The sequence below is a fragment of the Leptodactylus fuscus genome, chromosome 11 (assembly GCF_031893055.1).
Source record: "Leptodactylus fuscus isolate aLepFus1 chromosome 11, aLepFus1.hap2, whole genome shotgun sequence".
Lineage (NCBI taxonomy): Eukaryota > Metazoa > Chordata > Amphibia > Anura > Leptodactylidae > Leptodactylus > Leptodactylus fuscus.
This window is the reverse complement of record NC_134275.1, coordinates 25,007,437-25,017,664: the sequence shown is the minus strand read 5'-3', so window position 1 is coordinate 25,017,664 and position 10,228 is coordinate 25,007,437. Positions and strand designations below refer to the sequence as shown.

Below are 10,228 nucleotides of genomic sequence, written 5' to 3'. Positions count from 1 at the left end.
GTTTGAAACTGTAGAAATTAGTAGTTAATCTGATTGTCCGGGGTAGAGCATTCCAGAGAAGTGGTGCAGCTCGGGAGAAGTCTTGTATACGAGCGTGGGAGGTTCTGATAATAGAGGATGTAAGTGTTAGGTCATTGAGTGAACGGAGAACATGGGTTGGGCGGTAGACAGAGATGAGGGAAGAAATGTATGGAGGTGCGGCATTATGGAGAGCCTTGTGGATGAGGGTGATAACTTTATATTTTATTCTATATTGAATAGGCAGCCAATGTAGTGACTGGCACAGACCAGAGGCATCGCTGTAGCGTCTAGCCTGATAGATGAGCCTGGCTGCTGCATTCAGAATAGATTATAGAGGGGAGAGTTTAGTGAGGGGAAGACCGATTTTTAAAGAGGACCTTTCACCATTTTTCCCAAAGGCAGTGTTATATACTGCCAGAAAGCTGACAGTGCGCTGAGCTCAGCGCACTGTCGGCTTTCCCGATCTGTGCCCGGTGTGAAGAGCTTACGGCCCGGTACCGTAGCTCTTCTATGGTCAGAAGGGCGTTTCTGACCATTAGCCAGGAACGTCCTTCTGCCTCGCGGCGCCTATCGCGCTGTGCTGTGGAGCCGGGAGGAACGCCCCCTCCCTCTCCTGATAATACTCGTCTATAGACGAGCTGTGTGAGCAGAGGGAGGGGGGCGTTCCTCCCCGCTCCACAGCACACCGCGATAGGCGCCGCGAGGCAGAAGGACGTTCCTGGCTAATGGTCAGACCATATGACCATAGAAGAGCTACGGTACCAGACCGTAAGCTCTTCACACCGGGCACAGATCGGGAAAGCCGACAGTGTGCTGCACTCAGCGCACTGTCAGCTTTCCGGCAGTATATAACACTGCCTTTGGGAAAAATGGTGAAAGGTCCTCTTTAAGCTGTTTTTACAAAAAAAAAGCTTGGCAAGGTCCAAAAAAAGATTTCTAATTAGGAAGCTTTTTTTTTACAGTGCCAAAATAAGCCACACGTTATTTACGTGTGAACTAACAGAGTCATACGAGAGCGTTTTTCTGGAACAAATTGTACACGTCACACCTTTCAAAGGACAGAAAGAAGGACAAAATGTGTGGCGCGCTATGTTCACCATGGTAACTTTACCTCCACCCACTTCTACATTGACTCCGCCCATTCTCATTCATTTTCTTTGTGCCCCCTACACAGTATAACGCTCTTACACCTACCCTAACATTATATCCCCTAAATTATAATGTTCCCCTCCAATTGCCCCACAATAAGAAGTCCCTCTCCTTGTGCCCCAGTTTAAACTGGGGGCAACTAGAGGGGGACATTAAACTGGAGCAGCTAGACGGGGATATTAAACTGGGGGCACCTAGAGGCAGACTTGTCCCCCTCCAGCTACCACCACAGTTTAATGTCCTCTTCTCCAGTTTAATTTCACCCTCCATCTGCCCCCCCAAGTTAATGTCCACTCCACCATTTGCCACCAGCTTAAAGGGATCCTATCACTCAGACATGATTTTTTCCTAAGTACTACGTCGGAATAGCCTTAAGAAAGGCTATTCGTCTCCTACCTCGCACAGTATTGGAAGCGGCCAATTTCTCGTGGTCTGTGGGCATTCACAGTCTTCTCTGCGCAAGGCCTTAGAAGTTACAAGCCAAGGCTGGAAGAAGAGGCTGAAGATGACGCTGCTGAAGAAGAGGAGGTGGCACTGGAGAGAGTTCTCTCGCAGCATTGGGGACGACCCCAGTGCTGTCTGAGCGCTGGGGCCCGCCCCCAGTGCTGCGATAGAGCTTATTAGCATACCGACAAGAACCGGGATTGTAGGCGAACGGCGGCGCGGAGAAGATGACGAAAGGTAGGAGACGAATAGCCTTTCTTAAGGCTATTCCAATGTGGTACTTAGAAAACAATCAAGTCTGAGTGATAGGATCCCTTTAATTTCCCCGCTTCACTGTATCCATGATAAATTCTGCAAGGGGTGTAGTTTCCAAAATGGGGTCACTTTTGGAGGGTTTCCATTGTATTTGTACTCCAGGGACTCTGCAAATGGGACATGGTGCCTGAAAATTATTCCAGCAAATCTGCTTTACAGACACCAGTGATGCTCCTTCCCGTCTGTGCACTGCCTTGTGCCCAAACATCACTTTACACCCACATGTGGGATATTTCTGTGCTTAGGAGAAATTTCATAACAAATTGTGAGATGTATTTTCTCCTTTAACCCTTTGTGAATGTGGTAATTTTAGGGCTAAATGAATTTATTATTGAAAAAAATGAAATGTCTAAATTTCACCTCTATATTGTTTTTTGAAATGCTTAAAGGGTTATTAAACTTCTGATATGCTGTTTTAAATTGAGAGGTGCAGTGGGGTGATTTATGGGGGTTTCTAATAGGCCTAAATAATCCCCTTCAGAACTGAAATTGCTCATAAAAAATTAGTTTCGGAAATTTTCGTGTAAATCTGAAAAATCGCAATAGTGGTTTTATATTTCCATCATTGGAGTTGAGTGAGAGCTTATTGTATTTTTCTTTCTTAGTCCCATACTGGGGCATGAACACTAGGGGGCACAATAGCCTGTATAATATATTGTACTAATAGAAAGTAACTATAAGACTCTGCATCTGACTCATATGTTTTAGGAATTGAATGTCACTGCTTCTGCATATATCAACATATTGATTGTTTACATAAGATCTGTCCCCTCTTTTGACATATCTTTCTTTTAGTAAATACTTAATGTCCCTATGGCCTGGTTTATATTCACATTTGGTATTCCATTCGGGGAGTCCTCTTGCGCCCCTACACAAAACAAAAAATGAAATATACCCACGTGAAGCCGGGTCCTCATGCTAGTAGGGTATAATGGGGTCTGTGTGGTTTCCACACAAAACATGTGGAAAGAAAAGTCCTTCAAGCAGCACTTTTCTCTCCACATGTTTCATGCGGGAAGCGAACGGAAACCACACGGACCTCATTATAGTCTATGGGGTTCCGCGTGTTTTTCTAGGTAACTGGTTTTTTTATGCATATATGTTTCTGTTCGGGAGTCCCCAAGCAGACTCTCCAAACGGAATTGCAAATGTAGATGTGAACCAGGCCTATGAAATAATTAATTTTCTTAGAGTTCCGCCTTTTGCCATTTCCTATTTTATTGCTGCTGAAAATGAAGAAGGGTTGAACTGGGAGTTACCATTCCCCTTGACCCGGTATAGTCTGGCACTGAATGTACAACATCAGACAGGAACACCCCCAGCTAGTAACACCCAGCTGTTCATTTATTCACACTTTTTTAGATAGAAACAGAGAATTGTAAGAAAAGATGCTTCCAAACCTTATATTATAAGGAACTGACATGTTAGGAATGGGAATATGTCTTTAAGTTGTGTATCATATTATTTATGTATTGCTTTATCATTGTAGGATATCATTTGGTTATGGAGCAGTCTCTGAGTGAATTTTCCTCAATATCATCTATTGAAGCTTTGTCTGCCTTGCTTAACAATGCCGAAGAAGAGGAGGAAAATGAAGTAGGTATAGAGGTTGAAAACTGCTGAAATGCTAAATGAATAATTAGAAAGAAATTTAATGTAGTTTGACATAAAGGTAAATGAAGTGGTGCTCTTAGTGCATGACCATTATATTGTATGGAGGCATTCATAGGGATCATTGTACTGTGAGGTGACAGTGATGGGTGCCATTATTCTGTATAGAGGCAATGATGAGTCACACTACTCACTCTCCATACGATGTGTAATGGATTTAGGGACTGCAGTGGTATTATAAGGAACTGACATGTTAGGAATGGGAATATGTCTTTAAATTTTGCCACCTCTGGTTTACACTGTGTGGTCTAGAGTGTCAGTCTGGCTTTACTGATTCGCAAAAGATAGTTAGACCTCATGGACACAATTGAGCGTACATATCAAGAGGGGATGATTTTTTTTTTTAGCTGAGGGCCTTTGGATCACACTCCGATGTCATTCTGTTCAGATCGGAACAGAGTATCGGGTGCCCTGCTTAGACGGCACACTCGGTCATGTGAATGAAGCATCAAAGGTATATAGCACCACAAAAAGAAAATATGGCAGGCACTGCTCACTTTTATGTCCAATACAAAAACATGTTCATAGGAGTAGTTATCTCACAGACTCTGCGAGTCAGTCCAGGGGCACACTGTTCAGTGCAAGAAATGTCTATTCAAAAGAACAACAGCAGCGTCACTCTTATCCAGACTCCAAAAACTCTATTCGTGCAGCAGTAAAACAGGCATAGCCAGGTACAGCGCACATCAGCAACTGGCCATATCACAAAAGACGTTATTCTACAGTAACAGACCGAACTAGCGCATAGAAGCGTGTGTAGCGCGAAGTGGCCCATTGCTGTTGTGCTCTGTACTTGGCTATGCTTGTTTTACTGCTGCATGAATAGTTTGTGGAGTCTGGATAAGAGTGCCACTACTGTTGTTCTTTTGAATGGAAATCAAAGCTATCTAAATCTATTAAATACAGGTTGCACATGCTTTTACATCTCTTTGCCATCTATCTATCCAATATATTTTGTGTATTTTTATATCTAAACTGCTAGCCTATGTAAATTAAAGAGGTTTCCTCAACACATTGCTTTTGAAATGTTGCATCTTTTCCCTGCTATGTGAAATTATTCTTCCGATTGTTTATACAATGTTGTTATGGGACCCGGCCTGTTATCTGATTTTGGGTCGAAAGACTTGACCCACTTCTCTCTGGAGGGAAGGGGGGCTGAGTTCTCTGGATTACTCTTGCTTTCAGAGCTGTTATCTCCTGCTCTTGGATCCCAAGCAATGAGGTAAGCTAATTGCAGTTTTCTGATGAAGGCATAGTAAATTGTCTATATTTACTGAGGTACTTCCTAGTGTCTACCAAACAGTGAAAACTATAGTACATAACTCATGGCGTCATATAACTTGTACAATTAAATATGTTCTGTATAACATCCTAACTTGCTTAAGGAAAGAGTAGTTATCCTTCATTCGTTTGTACAGAATTAATGTATTTGCTTCCCTTTTCTTTAATGTAGTGTTTTCTAATGAATTTACCATTTAGGGACAGTCCTTATCCTCAGCGATCAATCCAGGAGATATTGGACCTTTAAGGCCAGAAAAAAAAGTTAGCACTTGTAAGTACTGATAATTTAGCCAAAGAAAGTAATTTTAGTATTAGATTGGTTTTATTCTGATGTATTTACCCAATGTTCAGATTTATCAAGGGATCAGGACAACAGACATTTAAACAGAGGAAGATTCCAATGGAAAACTTTCTGTTTGTATGTGTTGTCATTGACAGCAATGCTAATATAAAAATAGAAGGCTCCTTCTGTTAGCTTTCAGGTTTGTTTGGTTTTTTACACATAAATGAACACCTAGAACAGATGTGTATTTTAATACTCTTTCCAGGACTGCAGTTCTCAGACCTCCCACATTTCTGCTTAACCAGTGTCGGCAGCCCCATAGCAGTGAATGGAGCGCAAGTTAAGCAAGCGCACTGGTGTTTCATTCATAGGCAGAATGCAGGGGGACCCAGCACTCAGACTGGCAATAATGTGAGACATATATCCTGTGGAATAGGGGCTAGGTCTTTGTAATGGGACAACCTTTTTTTAAAGGGATCGTATCAGTCAGACACATTTTTTTCTAGGTACCATGTCGGAATAGCCTTAAGAAAGGCTATTCTTCTCCTACCTTTCGTCGTCTTCTCCGCACCGCTGTTTGCCCGTTTTTTCTCTGTATGCAAATTAGCTCTCTCGCAGCACTGGGAGCGTCCTCAATGCTGCGAGAGAGCTCTCTCCAGCGCTGCCTCCATCTTCGTCAACAGTGTCCTCTTCAGCCTCTTCTTCCAGCGGTGGCTTGTAACTTCTAGGCCTTGTATTTTCTATTGTTGATTTATTTAACTTGCATTTCTTTGGACCCCATGTTCTTTTGTTGTGGGTGCTGAGTATATATTCTTGGGGTTTGCATATGTGTCAGATAGAAGCTCCTTTTCTATATGATTTCTTGGCCTTGGGCAGAGCAGACTGCGCATGCCCACAGGCCACAAGAAAATGGCCGCTTACAATACTGTGCAAGCGGCCATTTTCTTGTGGCCTGTGGGCATGCGCATTCTGCTCTGCCCAAGGCCTAGAAGTTACAAGCCAACGCTGGAAGAAGAGGCTGAAGAGGACACTGCTGACGAAGATGAAGGTGGCACTGGAGATAGCTCTATCACAGCATTGGGTAACGCCCCCAGTGCTGTTTGAGCGCTAGGGCCCGCCCTCAGTGCTGCGAGAGAGCTAATTTGCATACCGACAAAAAACAGGATTATAGGTGAATGGTGGCGCGGAGAAGACGACAAAAGGTAGGAGAAGAATAGCCTTTCTGAAGGCTATGCCGACATGGTACCTAGAAAAAATTGTGTCTAACTGATAGGGTCCCTTTAAGGTAAAGTTAGGCAATACAGAGATAAGACAATATACATTATTAATTATTATTATCATATATTATACATTTGAAAATGCTCAAATGCTATCTCATGTAGTTTCATACACATGCCTAATTTTTCACAGCATCACAAAAGGACAAGGACAGCAAAGAGATATGGAATGTTCTGGAAATTCCTGATGGGTCTGAATTTGATGACTCTTTGGACCCAAGAGAGCAGCCAGAGTAAGTACTGCTAAGGTATTTAATATAGTAATAAACAGGTCCAAATCAGATTAGGAATTCTTTCTTTTTTTCTCACAGATATGAAATACTTTTTAAGCAGAGAGTTGGAAGTGAAGATATCTTTTTGGGCATGAGTCGAAAAGACTCATCAACAGCTTGTTGTGAGGATTTGGTGGTAAGACAATGTGGCTAGTTCTCAAGTAGTATAATTTATTCACAAAAAAAGGTTTGTGTAAAATACTTTTCAAACAAATATGTTTAAATGAAACCTTACAAGCTTTTGTCTTAAAATAAGTCTATTAGCAGGATCATTGAGTATACACTAGATGCAAAGGGATTCATTTAGTGTATTAGTGTTTAATGTCTTGTTGTCCCCTGCTCCAGCATAAGGGGCACCTACGATAAGGTGCCGATTAGACACTTCTTCCCAGGGCCCATGCACCTAGGCACAAGTGACACTTTTTTGGCACAAAGGGCACAGTCTTAAGCTTAAACGAAAAAAATAATTGACCTCGGATGGGAGCCTCTTCCTTCTGGAAGAGTCATACTAGCCTGGCTATTATTCCAAGATTGTGCCCTTAGGTTTCTTTGAAAAAAGGTATTAATCTATAGGGAGCTACCTTTCAATAGGTGGCGCTAGGAGCCAAAACCTCTTTAACATATTTGCCAACTGTATGATGTAAATAAGATTAAGTACTTGTAATTAGTTGGATCAAGCAAATAATCTAGTTGCATTCTTATCAATAGCACATTTGGCCTATTTTGCAGCTGCTACTAATGATTTTGAACTCCTCCACCTATGACAATTATTATTGAGTGTACTTGGTTACAAGATATTGTATTTTATAGTGTAGTATGATCCTTAATGGGGTTGATGAGGTATTGGAGAAACTCCTGCAGAATCCAGGGGAGGAGCACTCGGAGGTTCAACCCGATGTATGTTCAGACTCATGTAGTGCACGGGCCTCTTTCCGGAAGTACTGTACCACAACTGACCACTGGAACCAATCAGTGGCCTCACCAGTTGCTGGAGAGGGACCGGTAAGGCTACTCATTGGTTTCAGCAGTCACGTGGGGCACAAGTTCTGACAACGAGGCCTCAGAACAAGCCTTGAACAGACACCAGATACGGACAGCAAAGTGCAGGGGAAACTTCAGTATACTGTATTTTTTTTGTATTTTATTTTAAACATCTACTGGCCACCACATGGCATGCTCCAATACTTGGAAATCCTTTTAATATATAGTATTTTAGTATTACTCTCAGACACGGTGTAGTATAACTAAACATTATTCAATAGCAAACCAGGAGTATCAGAATAAAGAATGTGTGTCTTGCCATAGACTGGAAGCACGGTAATACTGTACCTTGCATAAATGCCTTTGCTGGTGAAACATTATTCCACAATATGGTATCTCCCTACAGCCATTTGTTAATGAACAGTATTAGCAATAATATTTTTTACACCTCTCCTTTTCACTTCTTCAGAAAAGCTATTGCTACTAAATGCTACTAAATGCTATTATGTCACTTTCTATGTAAGTGTTTAGTTTTTTACTCCATTAGATTTATTTACTTATATTTTCACTCTAGGTTAAAATCCATCTCCCCAACACAAAAGCCTCTGACATGTCACTTGACATCAGGAGAAAGTTTCTAGACCTCCGTACTCCCAAATAGTAAGTAATCCTTATGAAAAATGCATTTTTGACTGTATTTACCCCCTGTTCTTCCCCATCCTCCCCCTGTTCTATCTTGTACCCTCACCCGGACCCCTTCTCCCCTTCCCTATCTATCCTCTACCTCTTACATGATGTTTCATGTCACTTAAACGAGCATTGTAAAACAAAAATTTGTGCGTTGTGCTCTGTATACTTTTGAGCAACCTACATTTGTTATTATGTACTCTGTACCTCTTAATAAAAACAGTTTTAAAAGATAGAAAAATGCATTTTTGACAAACAAGGAAAATATACTTGATTATTCTAGCCCATACAGTATTAAATGAGTTTTCCAAGGTATGTAAAATACGTTCCACCACTAGGAATTGTGATCGTACAAAGAACGCTTACTCAACCTTTTATTTGCTTCGGCGTGCCGTGTCAATCTTCCCTGCTGCTCATTGTTTATATGGCTACAGTGGTGATGTTCCCACTTATCCTGTGTCCTAACTGGTATATGGCATACAGTATACTCAAGGTATATTCAGTCAGAATTCACAAGAGAAAACATTCTTTTACAGACTTTTAATTTTTCTTTTTTTTTCTTTTAGTAAACTGGGATTACATCTTCCCCATCCAGTAAATGACAAAACTGGAAAAGCACAATTTAGAGCGGACACAGAAACTCTAGAAGTCACCCTCACTATGGCCAGAGACCTTGACTTTGTCAACTTTTCATGACGTTTGTAATATCTACTGTTTATATAACATGGTTTGTCAGTGTGATGCATTTATTATATTTCTTAAAAGTCAAGTTATTTAAATACTGTAGTAATATCGTCTTTGAAGGTTCTTGTGTGTCTTCTGAAACTGATCCATGGAAAACTTGCTCACTTGCACTTATGCTGCTCTCTAGTTTCACCTGTCTTACAAAAGTCAAGTATCCTTAATAAACTTTTAATCGATCATATTCTCCGATGGTGTAAAGTTAATGCAAAGTGATTCCGACAAGCCAGGCAGCTAACAGCATGTAAAGCAAGTTGTGTGAACTCCACTAATGAAAATAAATGCCACTCATTTTTATTAACATAACCATTTATGTAAACACATTAGTGACATATTAATAGGATATTCCAGCAAGGGTCTGAAAAGCATCGTTCCACTCCTGACTGCTCTGCTCAGCTTTTTCTGAGCAACTGAAAGAAAATAAATTGACTGTAATGGCTGTGCAGATAGGGAAGGTTCTGACACAACTGTTTCTTAGTAGTGCTGCCACTTCATTCTAGAGGTCACCTTGGATAGGCAAGTAAGATAATACAACAGTGTCTTCATGGCAACACTGCTGCTAACAGAAATCTAAGGGGGGGGGAAGAAATTCTCTCTGTAAAGAGAAGAGTTCATTTTGTTAGTTTTGATGTTTCTTTCACTTCAATTCTAACTTTGTTTTATCTTTATACAATACCTTGTTACCACGTAGTATAGAAGTGAAAGGTGACACTCCAATTCCAAACCAGTGACCACAATACATGGGCACAATAGACTCTTCTCTTGACTCATGCATATGTTATACATTACAGTAGGGGAGTATATAAATAGAGAGCTCATTTGGTTATGTTGGGGGAATCATAATACCCCAGAGATATGCTGTCTGTAAAGGAAAATTAATTAACAGGCCAAGATCGGCTACAGCCGATCTTTGACCTGGAGAATCAACAGAGACACATGGTGGTGGTGTATCAAAATGGATTCTGTTTTAATGGTGGCTAGAACAAAGTATATATCACATGGCATAGACAGAACAGGATTGGCTAGTATAATTAGCCTAACATCTATTGGTGGAGAAGTTTGTAACAATAGCCCTGATGCATATCTATTGGATAAGAAACTGGAGA

The 10,228-nt window shown here is 41.1% G+C and overlaps 1 protein-coding gene across 1 annotated transcript; it reads left to right on the top strand.

The window, feature by feature from the left end:
- Nucleotides 1-3,429: 3,429 nt before the first annotated feature.
- DNAAF6 (dynein axonemal assembly factor 6) lies at nt 3,430-9,096 on the top strand. Its single transcript, XM_075259078.1, has 6 exons — nt 3,430-3,525; nt 5,080-5,152; nt 6,575-6,674; nt 6,753-6,849; nt 8,269-8,354; nt 8,948-9,096. Exons 1-6 carry the CDS (start codon nt 3,433-3,435, stop codon nt 9,075-9,077), a joined length of 579 nt encoding a protein of 192 aa, XP_075115179.1. The 5' UTR covers nt 3,430-3,432; the 3' UTR covers nt 9,078-9,096.
- The last annotated feature ends 1,132 nt before the right edge of the window (nt 9,097-10,228 follow it).

Excerpts from the sequence above, each read along its gene's own strand:
- DNAAF6 (XM_075259078.1), top strand. The coding sequence starts at position 3,433 with ATGGAGCAGTCTCTGAGTGAATTTTCCTCAATATCATCTATTGAAGCT. Across the intron at positions 3,526-5,079 it reads AAGAAGAGGAGGAAAATGAA|GGACAGTCCTTATCCTCAGC; the intron begins GTAGGTATAGAG and ends TTTACCATTTAG. Across the intron at positions 8,355-8,947 it reads GACCTCCGTACTCCCAAATA|TAAACTGGGATTACATCTTC; the intron begins GTAAGTAATCCT and ends TTTTTCTTTTAG.